The sequence below is a fragment of the Macaca fascicularis genome, chromosome 2 (assembly GCF_037993035.2).
Source record: "Macaca fascicularis isolate 582-1 chromosome 2, T2T-MFA8v1.1".
Lineage (NCBI taxonomy): Eukaryota > Metazoa > Chordata > Mammalia > Primates > Cercopithecidae > Macaca > Macaca fascicularis.
Window position 1 is genome coordinate 134212723 of NC_088376.1, and position 25150 is coordinate 134237872.

The 25150-nt window shown below is 41.0% G+C and overlaps 1 protein-coding gene across 29 annotated transcripts in view; it reads right to left on the bottom strand.

Annotated features, from left to right (window-relative positions):
• FOXP1 (forkhead box P1) overlaps window positions 1–25150 on the bottom strand; it is a 632383-nt gene that overhangs the window by 227438 nt on the left and 379795 nt on the right. For all 29 annotated transcript variants that reach the window (XR_012431355.1, XR_012431354.1, XM_065539493.1 and 26 more), the window contains one exon: window positions 18376–18566. Coding sequence is in view for 27 of the 29 variants with exons in the window: in XM_065539493.1 (XP_065395565.1) it covers window positions 18376–18555 (180 nt within the window). In the remaining 2 variants the exon portion in view is untranslated. The remainder of the gene's footprint in view (window positions 1–18375; window positions 18567–25150) is intronic.

The following is a 25150-nucleotide window of genomic DNA, read 5'->3' on the forward strand; positions in this document are numbered from 1 at the left end:
CAAAAAACAACAACAACAAAAAAACACTTTTTTGCTTTTCTTGTTCTTGATTCTTTTTTTTTTTTTTTTTTTTTTTTTTTGAGACGGGGTCTTGCTCTGTCCCCTAGCCTGGAGTGCAGTGGCCGGATCTCAGCTCACTGCAAGCTCCGCCTCCCGGGTTCACGCCATTCTCCTGCCTCAGCCTCCTGAGTAGCTGGGATTACAGGCGCCCGCCACCTCGCCCAGCTAGTTTTTTGTATTTTTTAGTAGAGACGGGGTTTCACCGTGTTAGCCAGGATGGTCTCGATCTCCTGACCTCGTGATCCGCCCGTCTGGGCCTCCCAAAGTGCTGGGATTACAGGCTTGAGCCACCGCACTCGGCCTGTTCTTGATTCTTTAGAAACTTCTCCAGCCATCCAGAAATCAACATGGGCCACAAGAATCACATATTATTTCAGACTAGAACCTAAAAAAGAGATTCACCAGTTAACAGCCTAGGAAGCTACTGATTATATGTAGTATATAATTATTTGCTGTCTTGATTCTAGGTTCTAATCCCATGGAAAATATAGAAAGACGGCAGCAAGGAACATTGAGACATGAAAGTCATTGCCACGTGTAAAATCATAATGTTTTTTAAAAAAATGCAGGCACAAGAATTTAGCCAGAAAAAAAAAATAGACATGCCAATAAAAAAGCTGCTTCTTAAAATCTGGCTGGCAGTGTCCTTCCTCTCCCCAAAGGATACTCTTAGTAAAGAAAACATGGTAGATTTTTTTCTCCCTTGCCTGTATTTGATTTCCAATTAAAATTAAATATAAACTGAAACACCACCTGGATTTTAGCAAAATCCAATCCCCGCCCTCCACCCTTCCTTTTTTTTAAAAAGAAGAACCTGGGCTTACATATACAAACATTTTGCTAAATGACCCGTGGCAAATTGCGTAATGCCAGTAAAAGTTGTGTTTTTTAAGTTATGAGCCCCAAAGATTTTATCTGAAATAAAACCCTGATTCAATTCAGATTCTGGAGGCAAACTGTGTCCTTAACTCTGCCTCTAAATTTAAAACAGTTGTGTGCGGGGCCCCTTCAGTAATGTTGCTAGTAGCTATGGAGGAGAAATTCTGTATTGATTAGGATATGTGTTTTCTTTTCTAAAATGGTAAATTGGGGCACTAATTGCCTACAAGAACTGGTTCCCTGCAGTCTCCACATAGAGGTCAGTTTCTAAATGAAGGGTTGCTTGTCAAATAGGACTTCATACTGACTTCCATTTATCACCTCAATGAGGGAGGACAGAACTCTACTTCCATGGAGGAGGCTTCTCCTCGGAGATCACCAACCGGAGTGTCTACAATGTTCCAAGGTGATTGGATTTTAATATAAAGCGGATGAGGTGGGCTAAAAACTGGAATGGTCCTAAGAACAACTTGATTCCCTCCTGACCTCCACCTTTTGGTCCCCAAGACCTCGGCCATGGCTTTTCCCAGTCTTCAAAACATTCTAAGAAAGGACAATAATAAAGTAAGGAGCATGTTTTAAAGTGTTGGCTACTATGATAAGGTCAATAAATTATTTAGCATATTCATCATATCTACCCTCTCAGAAAGTTATCTCTATTGCCCTGTTTTACAGATGAGAAAAGTGAGGCTTCGAGAGATGGCAGAATTTGCCCAACTTCACTCATTGAGTGAAGCTGGAGGGTGGGTTTTCAACTCTCATCAGTGGCATTCCAAAATGCCTCCAATAAAATATTCCTCCTGCCCTTTCCAGCTCCCCAGGACAGTTTAAATCAGTCTCTAGCAGAAACAACATAAAGTGGAGTAAGCAACGAAGTGTGTCTGTAATGACTGTGGACATGAGACATGATTAAGCCCACACAGACGGGGAAGAAACTTAGAAGTGGGGAGCAGTCGTGGAAATTTAAAGAAAACAAATGTGGCCGGGCACGGTGGCTCATGACTGTAATCCCAACACTTTAGGAGGCCAAGGAGGGAGGATCACAAGGTCAGGAGATAGAGACTATCCTGGCTAACACAGTGAAATCCTGTCTCTACTAAAAAAATACAAAATAGTAGCCGGGCATGGTGGTGGGCGCCTGTGGTCCCAGCTACTCGGGAGGCTGAGGCAGGAGAATGGCGTGAACCTGGGAGGCGGAGCTTGCAGTGAACCGAGATCGCACCACTGCACTCCAGACTGGGCGACAGAGTGAGACTCTGTCTCAAAAAAAAAAAAAAAAAAAAAAAAAAAAGAAGAGAAAAAGGAAATGTGTTTTTAAAAAAATCCATACTCTTTTTATTGACAGGGAAGTGATTTTTGTCACAAATTGATGATAGATAATGAGGAGGGGTTGTCAAATTTGATGGTGGAAGCACCTAGAAGTGAGGCAGAGATCTCCCTGTGGAGAGAGAACACCAGGGAGCTGCTAAGTGGTAGCTGAAAACTTAAAGACATGGGAGAAAAACCTTGTACCTGCAAAAATTGTATCCCCTTATTCCTATGCAAAAAATAAATCTTGTTCAAGGTGCAGATATTCTCTGCCATTTATATATATCATAAAAGTTTTCCAACAGTGTGGATGTGAATTAAATTAAAAATAACTTTTCATTTTTATTATAAAGGCAATACATGTTATTGTAGAAATTTGGGGATATACAGGAAAGTGTAAACTATATATATGTATATATGTATTTTTATGTATTATTTATGTGTATATATACGTGTGTGTGTGTGTATATATACGTATTTTTTTTTTTTTAATAGAGACAGGGTCTTGCTGTCACCCAGGCTGGAGTGCAGTGGCACAATCATGGCTCACTGCAGTCTCAACCTCCTGGGCTCAAGCAATTCTCCCACCTCAGCCTCTGGAGTAGCTGGGACTACAGGCACGTGGCGCCATGCCCAGCTAAGTTTTTTGTTGTTGTTGTTTTCCTTAATTTTTAGTAGATACGAGGTCTAAGCTGCCCAGACTGATCTCTAACTCCTGAGCTCAAGTGATCCTCCAGCCTTGGCCTCCCAAAGTGCAGGGATTACAGGCGTGAGCCGCCATGGCTGGTCTGATGTATATAAAATAAACTATAATCCCATTAACACACCAAAAAAAAAATCATTGATAGCATATTGCTTTCAGATTTTCCCCCCCAGCAATAATTATATTATGATAATTTTTAAAGTTACTAAATGTTCTACATTCTTAATGGGTATATAATTAATACTATATCAAACTTATATGCGAGCCTTTTTTAACTCTTCTTCGAAGGTCACAGATTAGGGTGCATTTAATCTTTCGTATTATAAATACCATTACAATGAACATCTTTAGACAAAAAACTTTCTGTATGCCTCACATTATTTCGATAAGTGACATTCCTGGTGATGATGATGATGGCGGAGGTGGTGATAATGATAAAGAATACCAAAAGTTGGCCAGGCATGGAGGCTCATGACTGTAAATTATTAAATAGCCATTTGGGAGGCCAAGGTGGGTGGATCATTTGAGGTCTGGAGTTCAAGACCAGCCTGGCCAACGTGGTGAAAACCTGTCTCTACTAAAAATGCAAAAAACATTAGCTGGGCAATAGTGGCGGGCGCCTGTAATCCCAGCTACTCAGGAGGCTGAGGCAGGAGAATCGCTTGAACCCAGGAGGCGGAGGTTGTAGTGAGCCAAGATGGCGCCACTGCACTCCAGTCTGGGTGACAGAGTAAGACCCTGCCTCAAAAAAAAAAAAAAAAAAAAAAAAACAGAAATACTAAAAGATAATGTTTGCAGACAATTTACCATGTGGTATGCAAACTTCCAAGCACGATACATTTTATTTAGACTATTAAATGCTAATATTATTTCCATTTGATGAATATATGAACTGAGGCACAGAGAAACTGACTGTATTATACAGTCACCCAACTAGCAAGTAGCAGAGCCATGACTCAGGCCAAACATACTGGCTCCACAGTCTATGCTGTTAAACTCTGCCAGTGGTTTCCAAGTGTGGTTCTTCAACTGGCAGCAAAGAAGAGCTAGAAATAGATATGCCAATTTGGAGGCCCTGCCCCAGATCTACAGAATAAAGTACTTTGGGGGTGGGTCCAGTAATCTGTGTTTTAAGAAGCCCTCCAGGGACTGGCATGGTGACTCACGCCTGTAATCCCAGCACTTTGGGAGGCCAAGGTAGGCGGATCACCTGAGGTCGGGACTTCGAAACCAGCCTGACCAACATGGAGAAACCCCGTCTCTACTAAAGATACAAAATTAACCGGGCGAGGTGGCACATGCCTGTAATCCTAGCTACTTGGGAGGCTGAGGCAGGAGAATCACTTGAACTCCGGAGGCGGAGGTTGTGGTGAGCCGAAATCGCGCCATTGCACTCCAGTCTGGGCAACAAGAACAAGACTGTCTCAAAAACAAACCAAAGAGTCCTCCAGATGATGCTATGATGCTCACACACATAAAAGCTTGAGAATTACTGCTGACTGCCTTAGAGCCACTCAGTAAAACTGTATCCCTGATTCAAAGGGTGTGACTGTTTTAAGCCTCTTGATGTCCAACGCCAAAATACCCCCAGAATAGGTGTACAAACTTACACTGCCATCAGCCACATAAGGGGTTGCCTATGCTATGTGTATCACTTATTGTGATCTGTGCTTATTTAGTCAAAGATCTTTCAACTGGTTTACAGGGTTCTATAGTTAGAAGAATTTCAAGAGTGTGTAAATCTGGTGTTTACATTTGAATAGACATGAAATGGCTCTTGGTACAGATTGCTTTATATGACCTTACTTTCCAGAGTTTGCTTCAGAGCTGCCATGTACAGTGCTACATTTTAAATAGCTGAGAAATTATTCCAGGGACACACTGAGAAGCATTATTCCAAAAGAGGAACCCTTTTCCAAATTAAAGATAGACAGGTCACTAATATAGTCAACATCAACTGATGATGGAAAAGCCTAAGAGTATCTGTCAAAAGACTGAAACATTTGGTAAATCTAATTAACATACAGAATAGCTGTATAATTTTTTTTGGGGGGGGACATATTGTAGATGAAATTGCAATTGCAAAATTACACATACAAACACACTTTTCAGGGAAAAAGTTGTTTGGGTTTCATGAAATTCACAAAAGAGGGGCCATAAACCTACAAAACATAAGAATGATGGTATTAGAGGCCGGGTGTGGTGGCTCACACCTGTAATCCCAGCACTTTGGGAGGCTGAGGCGGGCGGATCACCTGAGGTCAGGAGTTCCAGACCAGCTTGGCCAACATGGTGAAACCCCATCTCTACTAAAAATCCAAAAATTAGCCGGGTGTGGTGGCTCATGCCTGTAATCCCAGCTACTCAGGAGGCTGAGGCACGAGAATCGCTTGAACACGGGAGGCAGAGGTTGCAGTGAGCCTAGATCAAGCCATTGCACTCCAGACTGAATGACAGACCAAGACTCCGTCTCAAAAAAAAAAAAAAAAAAAAAAGATGGTATTAGAGATACGGACTATGCCAATACAGATTTTCACAAATTGTGAGATATAATAAGTCATCCAATTACAAACTTAAAAACAGAATCAAGAAAGTAAGAAGGGAAAGAAGAAAAGTTGGAAGGGAGAAAATACAACGGTAATACCATCTCCTCAGAAATCCTGTCAGTTCATGAATAACTAAATTGAGCAAATGCTTCTCAATTTGGCAACTATTTTTAAATTAGGTATTACGGTTTCAATTATTCTAGCTACAATATCAATAGAGGTAAATTAGCTAAAATTCAACATAAACATTTGTGAAATATGGACAACACCAACCAAATTACCACACTTGTCAGCCCACATCTAATCTCTGGAAATCACACAATCAACTTTGTGCCTGTGTAAACAGATAGTCCTGGGCCATTTCCTGGAGACCAGTAAGCTCAGATGCTAAAGTATGGCATAAAAAGACCTCTCCTCACCATGTGCCTCTAGTCTTTCCAAGTACAAATCCAACCGTGCTTGTCTCAAAATTTAATGGCTAAATGGAAAAGACACAGCTTTGGGGCCTTTAAAATCTGTAAGTCAGAAGCCAAACCCATATAGTTCAGTGTATGCTTACCATCCATTATCTCCTGATGGAAGAGGTTAAAACAAATCAGCAGATGTGCACATACTGAGACTCCTAACTTCACCAAGGTCTAGAATCCCACCAACATAGACACAGATTCGTCCTCTCCAGGCTACTGAAGATTTATTACCTAAGTCACTCACCTATCAATTAGTCATATGCATCTCTTCTACAGTTTATCTTCAATTTGCTTTAAAAATTGTAAAAACTTTTCATGTTATCTGTTTATGTCTTACTGCACCTTATGAAAATCTTTGAAATTATGAAATCTTTGAATGCAGGGTGATACTGAGAATAACATATTTTTGTATCCTCTAGCCAACTATAGGACTATGAACATAAGATAGGTTATGTTCTTATGTTAATTTTCTTTGGCAAGGAGCCAGGGCCAAGGACATCTGTCCGCTCTGTGAGTGACTCACTGAGTGAGTCCAACCTCCATTTCCTTACTAGACTGGCTGAAGATTCTTTTAACTACCAATAACGTCAAAACTTTTAATTTGTAAGATGCTGTCAGCTAAATGATAAGAAAGAAACTCCAGAGGAATGATGACAACTGTAAGTCATTTTGCCACTCCAGAAATTGTGAAACGAAGTCTTAAACAATAGTATACATAGAGCCAGGCACAGTGGCTCACGCCTGTAATCCCAGCACTTTGGGAAGCTGAGGCAGGCAGATCCCGAGGTCAAGAGATCAAGACCACCCTGGCCAACATGGTGAAACCCCGTTTCTACTAAAAATACAAAAATCAGCTGGGTGTGGTGGCGCGAGCCTGTAGTCCCAGCTACTCGGGAGGCTGAGGCAGGAGAATCTCTTAAACCCAGGAGGTGGAGGTTGCAGTGAGCTGAGATAGGCCCACTGCACTCTAGCCTGGCAATAGAGGAAGACTCAGTCTCAAAAAAACAAACAAACAAAATACATATATAGTATAAATACATAGATATTTTTCAGAGAGAATTTAGAAAAGAATGAGGAATGCTTCCTCAGTTTTGTCACTGTAAAGTAAGGGTAGAAGTTTGTAGAAGGCAAATCTTGTCACATCTGCCATTCATTAATCCAGGGATTGACAAACTTTCCGCAGAGTGCCAGATAAATATCGTAGGCTTTGTGGGCCACACAATCTCTGTTGCAACAACTCACCTCTGCTGCTGCAGCATGAAAGCAGTTACAGGCAACAGTAAGCAAACAGGTGTGGCTGTGTTTCAACAGAACTTATTTACTAGCTGGCAGGCTGGATCTGGCCCAAGGGCCAGAGTTGGCTGGTTCCTGGTCTAGTTGCAGACTTACAGTGCCTTATACCTAGCCCCTGCCCAAAGAAGGTACTGAATGAACAGCTGAGACAAATTTAAAATTATGTACAGAATGCAATCTTGACAATTATAATTGTGAATCACTACATTACAAAATATAATCTTGATAATTATAACTGTGAATGTCACATACTCAGCTTATGCGTGATGCTTTTCCTGTCTTAAAAACCTATTAATGGGCTGGGGGTGGTGGCTTACGCCTGTAATCCCAGCACTTTGGGAGGCCGAGGCGGGTGGATCACCTGAGGTCAGGAGTTTAAGACCAGCCTGGCCAACATGGTGAAACCCTGTCTCTACTAAAAATACAAAATTGTGGGCATGGTGGCGCACGTCTGAAATCCCAGCTTTGAGGCAGGAGAAACACTTGAACCTGGGAGACGAAGGCTGCAGTGAGCTGAGATCACACCATTGCACTCCAGCCTGGGCGACAAGAGTGAAACTACACCTCAAAAATCCAAAAAACTACTAATGATACAGTAAGTCTATATAAATACACATGATATATACACATAGCACACAGCACAAAACTTTGTGTTTATAAGAAATAGAAATTGAATGAGAAAAATCAGAATATCATCATAAAAACACACATTGTAAATGCATTTTCACTTAATGCTTTCGGATGTTGAATTCCTACTGAGTTGAAATGGAAATATCATTCATAGGAAGAAAAAAATGAGGGAAGGTAAGCAATATTATCACAGTATTATTTATCATACACATTAGGACTAAAAATAGTCAGGAAAGAATGAGCATTATGTCATTCTCTATCAGCCTTTAACCTTGTAAAAGGTTGTTGAGTTTGTCGAGGGTATATCAAGAGTCAATACAGGAGGCGATAAAGACAACTACTTTGTATCATGAGGCCCTGAAAAATTAACACTTAATAATTATAATAATAAAAAGTCACTTTTGTCCTGCTTTAGGATGCTAACTCTTATTTTATTAATTTTTTCCAAAAATATGCCTTCTTTTGGCTCTGAGAGGCATGACTCTGCTGTTGAAAAGCAAAAGACATTTTACGCACAATTTTCCCTCTACTAGGAAGACGTATATTGTGCCCTTCAGTGAACATAAAATTGATATTATCATCTCTTAGTTTATATCTCACTACTTAACCTTCAGATTAAAAGTTATTGGATTTGAATGACTAAGAAGACATCATGTCACCTTCCCTTCAATGTGGAGAGACAGAAGTTGAAGACGAGACAAGGTAATGTGATAAAAACATGAATTTAGGATCAGTGGATGCTCTGCCTCTTTTTTTTTTTCTTTCTTTCTTTTTTTTTTTTTTTGAGACAGCCTCTCGCTCTTATAGCCCAGGCTGGAGTGCAGTGGCACAATCTCGGCTCACTGCAACCTCCGCCTCCCGGGTTCAAGTGATCCTCCTGTCTCAGCCTCCTGAGTTTACAGGCGCACGCCACCACACCCGGCTAATTTTTGTACTTTTTAGTAGAGACAGGGTTTCGCCATGTTGGCTAGGCTGGTCTCAAACTCCTGACCTCAGGTGATCTACCCGCCTTGGCCTCCAAAGGGGATTATAGGGGTGAGCCATTGTGCCGGACACTTTGTCTCTTTTAATAGGTGGCTGTGATACTGAAAACTCAGTTATGTTTGTGTGGATAATAAATTCTGAAATTAATGGTCTACCTGAAGAAACGTTGCTGAAGATGAATCTGTGTTAGGAAGTTCATTTTATTTTTGGTACAGTCAAAAAGGAGCTGTCTAACAATAGTGATAAAACAGTTAATTCAAGGGGAACGTAGGGTTGCCAACCTTAAAAAAAAAAATCCAATACCCTCCACAGTTGGTATCTGCACTATCAGTTTATGGAGAAGATCCTGCAAAATGTCCACATGGAAGGACTAAAGAGAAAAACAGAGCTTGCTTCCCGCCTTCCCTCTCTGGGCATGGCTCAATTTAAATACACAAAGAAGACTGGGCCTTTATGTCCCCAGGCAGTTTAATCTATACCTCCTAAATGAGTCTTCCAATAGCACTAGCTGTTTAATAATTGCACATTGTACTTTTCCAACAAAATAAACACAACATACACTCCCCCACCACCTTAAAAACAAATTCATTCTAAGAGGCTTGTGTCAATATGGAACAAAGACTTTATCAAAGATCTAACTTCGTAGTTTTGTTCTCTCCAAGAGATAAGCCCATTCCATGATCACTAGGAGCACTAGCAGTTTATCAGTACTTCCCATGTGACTTTTGGAAGATGTACTCATTAGTAACTGTCAAAGGCTAAATGGAAAATACTTGATAATTTCAACGCAAGTAAACATATGCAATCAAAATAGTGACTTTTAGCTACACAGAATGTCTTTGTAAAAAGTCTTTTTAAAAAATGACTTTTTCAAAATAACCCCATCCTTTATTATAAGTTCTTAACCTGTTAGTGGCAGCTAAGAAAGGAGTTCAGGTTCTTCCCCATGCCCCTCTCTTTTCTGTTTCACGGTGCCCCCATTTTGCCAGTCATTAAGATGGAACATCCTGACTCATCATTGGTAACTCCGACTCCTTGGTATTTGCATACTTCGTAAATTCAAAAGGTCCTACTGGTTTCCCAACATTCTCCTCAACAATCTCTTCTTATCCAGTCCTTCCTTTCTCTTTCTGTTTCACTCATTCATAAATAGTCTGTCAAAGAACTGCCCTACATCAGATACTATGCTGCGTGCTGCGGAAGTACCAGGGAATGAGGACAGTGATCTCAGCCCCCATTCCCTGATGGAACTTACACTTCACTAAGGCATTCAGATGGAGGAGGAGATGTTCAAGAAGCCAGGAGGGATCAACAACAGGGCACCCTCAATTCACTGGGGCCACGTTAGTGGCCCATTACTAAATGTCAGACCAACTGCAGTAACACTGTCATGGCCCCTCATCTCTCTGGGATTTCTTCCCTTCCAACCCAGCTAGGTTCAACCTTCTCATTTACTTTTAATACACCCCCTCTCATATGACCTTTCTTCTCTACTTAGAAGCCTCCCATAAGCTGAACCCAATCTGCCTTTTCACCATCTTTCTACTGCCTCCATAGTTATTCTTCAGGCTCTAGCTAAGTAAACTCTAAGTTATTCTCCCATGTTTTCTTAGCACCTAACATATCAGTTCCCCCTCCACCCCCATTTTCTTCCACATACTGAGGCTCAATAAATAACAGTTAAATGAGGCTGGGTGTGGTGGCACATGCCTGTAATCCTGGCACTTTGGGAGGATGAGGTAGGAGGATCCCTTGAGCCCAGGAGTTCAAGACCAGCCTAGGCAATATAGTGAGACCCATATTTCTACAGGAAAACAAACAAAACAGAAAAATAACAACAAAAAACAGCTGGCCTGCCGTACCAGCAACTCAGGAGCCTGATGGTGGGAAAATCGTTTGAGCCCGGGGAGGTCAAGCCTGCAGTAAGACACGATCGCAACCCTGTACTTTAACCTGGGTGACTGAGCTAGACCTTGTCTCAAAAAAAAAAAAAAAAAGGAAAGAAAGAAAGGAAAGAAAAAGGAAAAAGAAAAAAGTGAAATCAAAGAATATGCAAACGATCAAAGAAATAAATTGCAGCTGTTTTTTAGTGGCGCTCACAAGGTCAGTATGGGAAACTCTTGACGACATTTTTTCGTCTGGGGAGGGGAGATAATGTGGCTGTATTTCTATGAATCAAATCAAACAGAGTATTTAGCAAAGGGTCTCTGGAATGTTACAAGTAACACTTCATAATTACAATAGATTTGAGTTCAAAGACAAAGTGATGAAAAGAAACTTTCTAACATGGGGTTCAATTCCCTACATAAACTTCCTTCTTGTGGCTCAGTGTACCACCGGCATTTATATTGCTATTCTTCTTTGTCATAAAAGCAGTCACCTTGTAACCCTTTTTATCAAGTAATCTATGCACTACCTAAAAGTACGCTAGACTCCATCAGGCAAGCTATAGGTTTACATTATATAAACATTCCAATTCTGCCTGCTCAGCGCTAGTTGTCAATAAACGCAAGCCATTGCAAAACAGCCAAGTAGGTTCCTTGCCTTCAGAGAACAGATAGGACCTGCCAGTTTTGCAAAAACAAACTCTTCACAATCACTGAAACTAATCTGTCAACAAATTACCATTAAAGTCATACCTCCTGAAAGTTCAAAAACAGATTTGTGAGTAGACAAGAGATAGGGCGTTCTTTTTTTATGATTATTTTTATTAGCTCACAGGTCAGGGCTTAAAATTACCTTTTCAAAGTGGCAAAGCTTTCTCTTGAAGTCAAGAGGGTACACTTCACTCATAATGAAATGTGGCACCTGGCTTTCTATTACCACATTCTCCTATGTTATGGGTCTTTTTTCTTCTTTTGCTTCTCGTGCCATTTTAATTTTCAATGCAGAGATTAATGACACACAACTGTTTAGTAATCAAAACTTGAAAGAATTTCATGCAAGTCTCACATCACAAGTTACATAAATCTTTGACAACAATATTTTGATGGAAGGCAGGTCTAAACTAACAGAGTAGAGAACTATATTTAGCATTCAGGGTGAAATATGCCTTTTCTAGAAACAGCCACAAAGGGAATTAAGACAATGTGGGGGGTCAGTGTTGTGGCTGCTTTTTCTTTATTTGTCAGAATTATCTGAATTCCTGTCTCAGTTTTGTTTCAGTTTGTTTCTATGGTTATCACTAACATTTTGGTGGCATTCATTCCTACACAAAATATTTTTGACCATCAATACTTTCCACACTACTTGAACTACTGCAACGTCTTCAATAAAAGTATATCTCAGCATAGCAATTCCTTTAAAATTACAGCTGGGTTTTTACCTACCAGCAAGGGAAGGTGCTAGCCCCCAGCACAGTACCCGGCCCCGTTAAGGCATTCAATAAATACTAGTAATACCTTCTTCTATGCCCCCTTCCTGGAAGTTCCCCTTCTAGGACACAGAGGTGCTGACCAGCTTTTCCCTGTCAGCATCAAGAGACCCTCCTTTCAGACACAGTCTCCAGCAGCTACAATGGGAAAGGCCACTTGAGGGCATTCCTAATAAAGTTCATAAGCCACCTTTTTCAAAGAAATAAGTGGTAGAATGGTATGCCCAACCCAGCCATTGCTACCCAGTCTTTACACCTATAGATCCATACCATATAACCTGCGTCATTTTCCATAAGGTATGAAACAAGGCCAGGAATGGCCTCTGGAATTTTAATATGGTGCCCCAGAGGCCTATGGGTAAAAATGAGATGCAATAAGCACCTTCATGCAGTGGTGCTTCATCCAGTACAGACACCAACAGCTATTTCTTGCAGGCACTGTTTCTCAGAGGCAATTAAAAAGCTGGAAATGTTTGCGGGACAGCTTTCTTCTTCGACTCAATATCCACCAGCAATTTCACTAACAATAACTAATGAAGGGATGCATTTTGCCATTTTGAACGTGAAGAGAAGAAATTTCTTTTTTTTTTTTTTTTTTTTTTGAGACAGAGTCTCGCTCTGTCGCCCAGGCTGGAGTGCAGTGGCCGCATCTCAGCTCACTGCAAGCTCCGCCTCCCGGGGCTACGCCATTGCCATTCTCCTGCCTCAGCCTCCCGAGTAGCTGGGACTACAGGCGCCCGCCACCTCACCCGGCTAGTTTTTTTTGTATTTTTTTAGTAGAGACGGGGTTTCACCGTATTAGCCAGGCTGGTCTCGATCTCCTGACCTTGTGATCCGCCCGTCTCGGCCTCCCAAAGTGCTGGGATTACAGGCTTGAGCCACCGCGCCCGGCCAAGAAATTTCATTTGCTTGTGTATTTTTTGTTTTTTGACACAGGGTCTCAATCTGTCACCCAGCCCAGGCTGGAGTGCAGTGGCAAGATCTCAGCTCACTGCAGCCCTAACCTACCATGCTCAAGGGATCCTACCACCTCAGCCTCATGAGTAGCTGGGACCACAGGCATGTGCCATCACCCCTAGATAACTTTTGTATTTTTTGTAGAGACGAGGTTTTGCCATGTTGCCCAGGCTAGTCTCAAACTTCTGAGCTCAAGCAATCGGCCTGCCTTGCCCTCCCAAAATAGTGGGATTACAGGCATGAGACACTGCATGCAGCCTGCTTGTATATTTATTTATGCTGAAACAAAAAAAGTGTTTCTACCCCCCACTTAAAACACTGACACTATGGTCCCTCTACTACCATTTCCCATGTTCAGAGGACCCTGGGATTTCAATTCCTGATTCTCCCAGGTTCCTCCAGTACTGTGTTTTCTATATCCCCTTTGTTGTTGTTGTTGTTTATTTATTTACTTATTTTGAGACAGACTCTCACTTTGTCGCCCAGGCTGGAGCGCAGTGGTGCAATCTTGGCTCACTGCAACCTCTGCCTCCCAGGTTCAAGTGATTCTCCTGCCTCAGCCTCCTGAGTAGCTGGGAGTACAGTCGTGCACCACCATGCTCAGCTTATGTTTCTATTTTTAGTAGAGACGGGGTTTTGCCATGTTGGCCAGGCTGGTCTCCAACTCCTGGCCTCAAGTGATCAGCCCGCCCCGGCCTCCCAAAGTGCTGGGATTACAGGCGTGAGCCACCACAGCTGACCTCTACATCCCTTTGAATGTACATAACTAGACTCTTTGCCTGAGTCCCACCCATTTCTCTGATCTTCTTGTGTTCTGGGAAGTGACTAATCTTTGACCTCCTTCAATGGCTCATTGGAAAAATTCAACCTGATGGGTCCTCTTTACTCCCCTTCTTCTTTTTCAAGAGAATTTCCTATCTACCGTTCCCACCTCCTTACTAGTCATTTCACATTTTCTCTCCTTCTTTTACATTGTTAGCTTAAAACACACACAGTCTTCTGGGCCACAAGACCCAACACCTTAAACCAGATGTCAAAGAAAGAAGCCACGGGAAGTAAACACTTTGCTTATCCACACTCTCTAAATAATACATGTTCAAATTCCAAATACAGCATGTCTTAGGTTTTTTCTCACGGATTCCCTCTAAACTGCTCTCTTCATATAAAATGATAGCCACACTTCAAAACTGCAGCAACCAAAGCTTTCTCTATACTGACTTGCAGACAATAAAACTGCCAGGTGGTACCAAAAAAAAAAAAAAAGGAAAGAAAGAAACCCCACAAAAACCTCATCATTAAATGGAATGTTGTTAAGAAATAGCTGTTTTATTTAACAGCTATTCATTTTTATTGAATAAACATTTTCTAGAATGCATTCTGTTAATTGACCTGACAGCATATGCTGTATATGGAGAAACTTCTAAACATTATGCTCTATGTAATATGCTTATCTGAAACAGCTCTCATTTGCAGCAATATGGAAATAAAATTCTGCTTTCTAAAATTCAAGACTTTTAAAATGCATTAATCCACACAGTTTATGAAATTGTTCTGGACATTTTAAAATCCTTTCTTTAAGAAAAAAAAAACTTTAGTAATTGCTAATAGTATTTGTTGCTGAGTTTCATAATGGAGTAGTGCACATCCAATACAACTTTTACAGACATAGAAATGGTGCAGGCATAATAGGAAATAAAAAGCAGTTATGGTATCGGGTAAAGAATTACTCAATGGATAAAAGAAAATGTTCAGAAACTCTATCAAATTATATTATTAGAAAACTATTGTTATAATAGTTTCATGGCCCAGACATAAATAGAGTTGAAACATTACAGAGATAATACATTTAGTTTTGAGGAAGGAAGACAGTTTGTGAGTGTGTTGGCAGGCTCTACCAGCTAATGGCAGCACCTCTCTTGGGCTGATGGCTTCTGAGTGATGAGTCTATCTTCCAGCCCAGAATTGCCAACTCCACTACCTAGAGGCATAAATGAGCAATGCTGCTGGTGGGAATGAGAGCAGGCTGGAGGGCTCCCTGTCTTCAATAGCAATTCATCTCCCAACAATTGTTGCCCTTGTGGGACTATCAGCCCAAGGTTACCAGATATTCTAATTTTTCAAAAGAAGATGGAAAAGCCAGATTTGCCCCATTTCTCTAGGTTGTCAACTAACTAATTTTTAGAAATGACAATGCCATTTGAACATAAATAAGTCAACCTACAAACAAAACTCACTATGGAACTAGTGCACTCCATAGTGAATCTTTGTCAGGGCCCTCCCATCCTGAAAAGGGCATTTGCTGTAATTTGTAATTATCTTTGATAATATGGAGCAAACATGGAAAGGTTTGCATTTATTTATTTTAAATCCTGGCACTAAGAAAAAACTCTCCCCATATTCTCAATGATGGTATTGGTGCAACTGAAAATCCTCCAACATTCAACATAATACACAGCATAATTAACTCGTTTTTATGCCAGGCCCTTTTAAGCCAGATCTTCGTGTTCCATGGACTTCTAACATATTTTACAGTTCTAATTCTCTTCCACTGTCCTACATTAATCAAAGCTGTAACCCCTGTTGTCTTTGTACTACGGAATCTGAATGTGCCCCTGGCGAGGAATGGGGGAAAAGTCAACAGGAATTAAATTTCAGTGCAACTGTTTACTCAACTGTGGCCTGCAGTTATTGAAATTTTATCCGTGGTTTTGTGTGACTACCGCAGTAATGAATTCAGCATGGCTGTGATTTTCTCACTGCTGGTATTCTCACTTCAAGTAAAAACCTGTAGAATAAAAATGATGAAAACAACCATAGTCCACTATAGAATGCTCACGCTTCTCCAAACTGTCTAATTGTTGCAGTTTTCAGTCCGGAAGAAAACTCTGATAACTCTAGTCCTGTAGAAATATTTTCAGTCCTGTAGTTTTTCTTATTTCATCTACAGATTTCCCTTTTCCCCAACAACCTGTTAAGAGCCTTATATACTTAGGGGAGTTGAACAGCTGTCAATGTTATATTTTAAAAGACCTCAAAAGGCTTTGCTAACCACAATACAGGGGGTTTTAGCCACAATGATAGACCCCACTGCTTTGTTTCTTCCCAAAATGTGTCAACGGCATACGGAGAAAAAACTGTCATAAAAACATTTAAAAACAGTATAAAAGTCTAATCATAAAACATTTCTTGACCTTTTTATCAATAACCAGTAACAATAAATTTTCCAAAGTGGTCACGGCCAAAGGAAGATGTGGATAAATACATTTGCAACTGATACTTTTTAACGAAGATGTTGGTGAAATAGGCTTTTATAATTTTATTCTATGTAGCCAATTTGTTATTGCCGTTGTGTGTGTGCACACATGCGTGTTTTGGGTTTATATGTAAACCACGTTTTGATGGTTTATATGTAAAGTTTTTTGGAGATCCTGAATGATTTTTAGCTCCTCAAATAAAAATCAAAAGTTAATTTCCCATTTATTTAATTAATGTAATCTAAATACTAATTATTTAGTATCACCACATCAGTCAGTAGCCCCGTCTCAAGTGCTCAAGTGCTTCATAAAGAAATAGTCAATCTTGACACTCGTCTGGTAAGGGCATAGAAGATGTCATTCAAAAACATTAACTATTTATTCTGAAAAAAATGGCTGAGAACATCACATGAACATGTACTAGCACAAATACACGGAGACCCTTTTACTATCTACTGCGCGGTTTTGCTAACAACCTCACTGGTTGGAATTTGGCCATCTGCACTAACTTAAATGCACAAAGTTTATACACAATGAACATCACAAATTCCTTCTGAAGTGAGCTCGTGGTGCAGGCACAAATGGGTTTGGGCTGCCAATGAAAGAAAGATCAAATCACTTGCAGGAAGTCCTCTGAATTAAGACTTTTGCTGGTCTGTTACTTTTCCTTTCTTTCTCTTTGTTGCATCTTTCTCCCAACAGGTTCCACAGTCTCATGTTGGTTCCACCACCTCGTAAGGAGCTAACAACCGAATCATTCCTTACTCAACTCTTTGCAAGGAGAAAATAAACATGGTTTAGAGCTTGTCTCAAAGTTGCATCCCAAACATAAGCTTAGCTTCTCTGACACAGATTGCAATAAAATGGTTTGAGAAGCACTTTGTCCCTATCTTCTTCCTCCCCACAGAAGTTACTGTAGCTTTCAGAAAGGCCCAAAGATACTTCATTCTTTTTAATTCACCTGTTTCTGAGCGGCATCATAACTATGTTTTGAATAAGTAAATCGAGAACAAAACAGGTCATAAACCATCTATTATCATTAACAAATCCTAATAATATTTCCTGATTCCGAGACAGGCTAGAAAACCAAAGCCAGTCTTCAAGCAAATGCCGTTTACTTATTTGAATTTTTATCAACACTTTGACAACAAAACACCATTTCTTGGGTCGCCTGTACCATCCGGAAATATTTTACCAGTCACTCACAGGTACCCAGTTCCATACCTGTAAAAAGTATAACTAACAGGAATGAGTATACCCCAACTTACGTACATTTTGGGGAGGCACCAATAAGAGATAACTCAAAGCAGTAAGACTTAGCCACAAACCCACTGCTGCATGAATACAGGGAACATATGTAAATACCCTAAACCCCCAAATCCTACAGGTAGAGGAAAGCAGCTTCCTACAGTGATGCCCGTGTTCTACATGTTTTGGCTGTTATCTCAGCATTTCTGCCTGTATTTCTATATATTTATTTCAACTCTCCTTACTCACCTACTCTTTTTCTCTCTTTTATTCCTTAGCTCTTATTTCCTTCTTCACAGGCTTAAGCCTGTTTTTCGTTTAATTTTTATTTTTGCATGAAAGCAGTGGGAACCATTTCTCCAAAGAATAATTTTATTCAAAATAGGGAAAGGTTAGGCTGACACAGGTCCACTCAATCTTCGTCTCAGCAACTGTTCCCCACAAGGGGATCTGAAGGACTTTCCAACTCCCAAGGGCTTGAAAATTAGTCTCTTAAGCCAACTGCTGGGACCCCTAGAGGGCCGATGGTTTATGAGATGCCACTGACAGAATGACAGATTGGCAGACAGGTGAGCACAAAACGCTGATCGCGAGATTGTCATTAAACGTAAAATTCAGCGGTAAAATTCGCACCCACCAGCCTCCACCTCCCAGGACTCCAAAGCCCCGGTACCTGTTGCTGCTGCTGCTGGGCGTGGGCGAGGTCAGCTGCCCCGATGTCCACCGCTGGCGTCTCTCCGTTGGACCGCCCCTCCCGAAGACCGCCGCACTCTAATAAGTGGTTGCTGCCGCCCGACCCATTCTGGATGGCTGAACCGTTACTTTTTGTCTCAGTCCCAGATTCTTGCATCATGACTCAAAAACCTGATACAAGGATTTCCAAGATGGGGGGGCGGGTGGGGGGGGGGAGGAAAAAAAAAGCAGCTGTTAAAACAGTTGTTGTGCATAAGGAGAAGGGCCTTGGTTTAAATGTTGCCAAAATCTGTAAACAGTTGTCATTTTCTTTCACTCAACTTATCCCCTCATTAGCGGGTCAGGTCCCTAGTTTTGGGTCTGAAACTGTCATTCCCAATTCAAGTGTCAGTAGTATTGTTTTAAATATACATACATACATATAGATAATATATAATATAATATATTATTTATTTATTTATTTATTTTACCCTTAGAAAAACTAATATTTGTAGGTAAACCTAGAATTCAAGATTACACTTTTCTTTTTTCTTTTTTTTTGAGATGGAGTCTCGCTCTGTCGCCCAGGCTGGAGTGCACTGGTGCAATCTCGGCTCACTGCAACCTCCACCTCCCGGGTTCACGACATTCTCCTGCCTCAGCCTCTGAGTACCTAGGATTACAGGTGCCCGCCACCATGCCCAGCTAATTTTTTGTGTATTTTTAGTAAAGAAAAGGATTTCACCATGTTGGTCAGGTTGGACTTGAATTCCTGACCTCATGATCCACCCGCCTCGGCCTCCCAAAGTACTGGGATTGCAGCCACTGCGCCCGGCCCAAGATTAAATTTTTCTTCTATCTGGTTCCTTTGCTCAAAAACCAGCAAGTCATCCTATAGAGCATATTAGGTATAAACATTAAATTTTAACATGTGCAGGCACTATTTGTTGATATGACACTTTTTTTTGGAGGCAGAGCCTTGCTCTGTCACCCAGGCTGAAGTGCAGTGGCACTATCTCTGCTCACTGCCTCCGCCTCCCGGGCTCAAGCAATTCTCCTGCCTCAGCCTTCCAAGTAGCTGGGATTACAGGTGCCCACCACCACACCCGGCTAATTTTTGTATTTTTAGTAGAGACAGGGTTTCATCATATTGGCCAGGCTGGTTTTGAACTCGTGACCTCAGGTGATGCACACGCCTCGGCCTCCCAAAGTGCTGGGATTACAGGCCTTGTGAGCCATGGCACCTAGCCGAAGGTACTAAAAGTCTAATAGAAAAAAAATATATAGGCCTGGGGGCGGTGGCTCACGCCTATAATCCCAGCACTTTCGGAGGATGAGGCAGGTGGAACACTTGGGATCAGGAGTTCGAGACCAGTGTGGCCAACATGGTGAAACCCTGTCTCTACGAAAAGTACAAAAAAGGAAAAGAAAAAAATAAATTAGCCAGTCATGGTGACAGACACCCGTAATCCCAGCTACTCGGAAGGCTGAGGCATGAGAACTGATTGAACCCAGGGGGTGGAGGTTGCAGTGAGCTGAGATCACGCCATTGTACTCCAGCCTAGGTGACAGGGCGAGACTCCATCTCAAAACAAAAGAAAAGAAAAAGAAAAAAAAATATGGCGCAAAATGAGTAGCTAGAAAATATAACTTAGGGCCGGGCTCACGCCTGTAATCCCAGGACTTTGGGAGGCCAAGGCGGGCGGATCAGCAGGTCAGGACTTCAAGACCAGCCTGGCCAATATGGTGAAACCCTGCCTCTATTAGAAATACAAAAATTAGCTGGGCATGGTGGTGTGTGCCTGTAATCCCAGCTACTCAGGAGGCTAAGGCAGGAAAATTGCTTGAACCGGGACCCGGGAGGCGGAGGTTGCAGTGAGCCGAGATCATGCCACTGCACTCCAGCCTGGGCTACAGAGCGAGACTCCGTCTCAAAGAAAAAAAAAAAAAAGAGAAAATATCACTTAGTTACGTGTAAATACATTTCACATTCACTCTTACTACTCTCTGGGAACAAAACCATTATCCCAGAGAGCCAATTCAGCCCTTGGCTGAGAAAAGATGTCCAAAGATGACGAAAGACAGATAACATTTGCTAATACCAACTGCTACCATCTACCAATCACCAGTGTTGGGTCACGCAGGCCCTAATGCAGGTGATTTACACACATTCTCCAATTCAGTGCTGATGACGATTGTTACCCCCAGTTTGCGGATGAGAAAACTAAGCCTCCACAAGTTATTTAATTTGTCCACTACATGTCACAGCCAGTAATGGTGGAATCAGGATTTGAACCAGTTCAGTTAAGTCAAAGCTCTTAACCACAATGTGTATTTTTAAAGTTGAGGTTCAGTGGGGGCAAAACAATGAAAAAGGCAGGGTCACACTCCAAGTTCACAGACCAAGATTTGGAAAAGGAAAAGCAAAAGTCATTAAAGGAAGCAAAGAGTTCAAACATGAAAGCTGAGAAATGCCTGAATAATTAAGACTTTAATGTGAAATACCAATCCCCGATTAAAGGGCAGAAAATTTTTACGCAAATGTGTTCCAATTGTGTAAGGACATATGTACAACCAATGCCACAGATTTCTGCCCCATACATGAAATGTGACAACAGGGAAATTTCAATCTTTGGGTATCTTTAGAGGACATTGTTTTCTTGCTAGAAATTGGATGAAGTCTGTTTTCTGCAGACTTGCACAAAAACCAAATGGAAAAATTAAAAGCAGAAAAATTCACATCTTTCTTCATTTCCTTTCACTGCATAGCATGATCCAACTTGATACAGACTTCATAAACCCAAAAGACGTATATATTTTTTAAGTTGATCCAATTCTAAAGTGGATTGAGAATGGCATTTTTCACTAGCAGGTGGGAAACAAACTGAGAAGTAACAGCTGATTCACTCTCGTTTCTTGATTTTTATTATTATTTTTTCATTCTCATGTCTTCAGATCAGACTTTCTAATAATTATAGTCCTTTAGAAATTGCAGTTATATTCTTACCACAGAGTAAAGCATTTTTCAAAAATAACCAAAATCTTCCCTAAGATACAAGAATCAGGTAATGAGATAATCTGTGATAGCAAGAGTGCCTTGTTCATCACCAAAAAAGAAATGAATCTGTGAAATCTAGGTCCTTTTCCCTGGGCATTTCAGTCTCTCTTCCACAAACTTGCCCCTTTGTACAGAACTAAAGGAAAAGAGCCGGGGGCGGTGGCTCATGCCTGTAATCCCAGCACTTTGGGAGGCCAAGGCAGGCAGATCACCTGAGGTCAGGAGTTCGAGACCAGCCTGGCCAACATGGTGAAACCATTCTCTACTAAAAATACAAAGAAATTAGCCGGGCGTGGTGGCACATGCCTGTAATACCAGCTACTTGGGAGGCTGAGGCAGGAGAATTGCTTGAACCCGGGAGGCAGAGGTTGCAGTGAGCAGAGAGCATGCAACAGAACGAGGCTCTGTCTCAAAAAAAGGGTGGGGGGAGAGAAAAAAAGGATTATAGGAAAAGGCACAGTGTTAGGTATTTAAGCAAGAGAGCATTTGTTTTAGAGTAGGTAGCAAGGAAATCCATCTAATTATTAGGATATATCTCAAACATATGTAAAGAAAAAAATCTATAGAATATACATACACACACGCACACATATATATGTGTGCGTGTATGTATGTATGTATTTTTCCCTTTCTGGGAATACCTCCCCATACCAGGGACTTGATCCCCAAAAGACAACAGCATTGCACATATATAAACTCTACCCCTGCTCTCAGAATGAGGCATATTTAGCCAAATATCCTGTCCTGATGGAAGAGAGCTGCAGGTAGAATGCTGCTTTCAGACTATGTGACCATCGGGATCCCAGGCCTGAGAGCAGGTGTCTAAGACACGGGTCCTGCTTTTGTTTCCTTGGTGAGACACCATTCTGGTGGGTGGAGTAAGAACAGTCTCCAATACACAATTTGATGAGAAGGCCCTGTTTTTGCTCCATGCAGTTCCAAAGCAGACTGCCAAGTCCTCCAGTACAAGTTTTGCAGGCATCAAGCCAAGCAGCTTGGCTTGTGAATCAGGTTTGTGAGAGTGCAGGCTTTGGGACCAAAATTGCATAAAGGATTATTTTGGTCTGAGGATGTCCTTAATTAGTCAAGTGCTAACAGTAGTATGTAGGTTGGAAGATTTAAAATTTCCCATAATCTCCCACACCAATCAGGAGAAAACAGCTTTTTGAAAAGCACATGTGAAAAAAATAGGAGTGTCAATGTCTAAGAACATTTCTAACAGTGTCTGGGCCAGCAATATTTCTATCAAACGTTCCAAGTCATTTAATAAGCCTTTATATCTGTATCACACTTCACAAATTGCAAAAGCCCTCTGATGTGCTTTTCAAACTCGTAACAAGGCTAGGAGGGAGGTAAGGCAGGTAAATGTTATCCCCATTTCACAGATAAGAAAACTAAAGCTCAATCGGTTAAGGGATAGATGTAGCCATAACTATTTTGTTTCAGACACGAACCTGTCCATTCAATAAATGATTAAGAATCTCTAGTTTGTAAAGTCCTGTGCTAGGTAGTGGATAAGGAAATTAATGAAAAGAAAACTAAGGAAATTCCAGAAGGGCAACAATGAGAGTGCAGGTGGACAAAGAAAAGCATTAAAATACAATGATATAAGGCATCGGCACTCTTTTGCAAACAACTGTCTTTTTCTTTGAATTGCCACTATTAGAGTCATCTGAAATCAAGTCAATATATATAGGAGAGGAATCTATCTTATCTATCAGGGACGTTGCACCCTCTTTTCTTCAAGGAAGCTTGTCCCAGGCACCCAGTTTGCCTAACTTCTGCTTCTCTCTGGGGGAATAACTAATCCTGTAACTAACCAACTGCCTTGCTCCATGACATACTGACAGCAGGAAACACTGTATAATCATACAAAGTGCCTGAATATGAAGGTATGGTCACACCATACCCAGAAACAAGTCCTTCCTCCAGAAACAACACCAAACGGAGTCTGCCTTCCTGTATGGCACCTCCAGATGAACTGAGCCTGTTTAAATCACGTGATCCATTTAATCTAACCCTACAAAGGTCAATGCTGCAGTTGCATAGATGTCAAAAAGCCTAAAGAAGCCAAAATGATCTACTTCTCATCTTGCTTCGAAACATTACAGAGCTACTGATTTCAAAGGCTCAATTTTTGTGCTGGAGGGACTTGTAGAAAAGGACAAGGACTGAGTTTAGCATGCTTATTTATTGCTGTTGCCAACAGAGCTGCTCTCTGGAAGTATTCTGGAAAATTCATAATGTCCAGGCCAATGTATTTATAGTAAATTAAAGCAGTGCTTTATTATTATGATTATTTCCTTGGTTACAGTGTTGATGCTGAAAATTTAGGGAAAATAAAGCCCTTGTTATCATGCTTGTGAAAGATTTTAAGCTAACAAAAAGTTCAGTCTTGATTCCAGGGCAGTTAATTAAGGTTGACCAAGTCAGGCAGAAGTAAATTAACTTGGCTGATCAATTATTTATATGAAGCAGAATAAATGCCCTTAAAGAACTTGGTCTGTTCATAAAAGGATGTGTAAATTAAACTAAACATAGTTTTGTAAAATATGTTTCTATTTCTATGGGGAGAAGAGAAGTTAATGGTGAAATCACTATTAGGAAAATTATTAGAGTAATTACACAGTCCACCCCCCATCTGAAAAGAAAAATTCTCTTTCTCATTGTTCATCCATGTGCAGAGAAAAAAGGAAGATGGCATGCAATTCTGAAGAGATAACAGAAGCACATGGAAAAGGAAGGAGGAAGGGAGGAAGGGAAGAAGGAAGGAAGGAAGGAAGGGAGGAAGGAAGGAAGGAAGGAAAGAAGGAAGGAAGGAAAGAAGGAAGGAAGGAAAAAGAATGTGAATTTCACTACGTGGATTTCATTATTTTGGAAATATTGAACACATGGCTCTTACTTTATTGTCAGTTAACTCCATGCAGTTTGTAGACTGAGAAAGAATAAGGATGAGACTCGGACTAGCTTAGCTCTAAGAGAGGTACTTTTAAAATTACTCATGTTGCATCATTAAGATTCAAAACCCTCAATAATCGTGTTCATGCCATTGAGGAAAAAAGAAGACCAACCTGTCTATATTAAGATATAAAGCATACATTTGGTTCTGGTTCTCATCAAGCAAATGAACTGGTTCCCTTTTAATGTGCAAAGGGTTTACAAGGCAACACAAGACAAACAAAGGAGTTTTAAGGATTGGGGTACAGCTCCACAGATTTTTTCCCCTAGTAGGCAAACAGTAGGGTGGCCTAGGATATTAAACCAGTTCTGTACTCTTTAATGCTCGTGTGGGTGTTACTCTCTTCATAAAAGAGAGGGGATAAAGCAATAGAAATCCCAGATGAAAGTCACAGACTCTCAGTAGAGGACTGCAACAATGGAGACATCACATTTGCTAGCATGAGGGCCATGCTTGTACACTGCTCACCCATCATCTGGCGAGATGCTGCTGGAGCAGGTGGCATTGAGGAGATCAGGGACTGACTGGTGGAGGGGATGACAAATGAGACTTAGCAGTTAAGGATGCAGGTGAGGAGACAGAAAGATGGTGGCCCCAAGATGTAGAGTAACTGTCTACAAATAGGGTTGGTTGCATGTGATACTCTTGAAGGGGAAAAAAAAAAAAGGGTAGAGGAGGAGAAAGAACACAACAAGAGAAACAGAGTTACATCAGACAACTATTTTCTCACCTAAGATAACTTCTACAAATTATGAATGA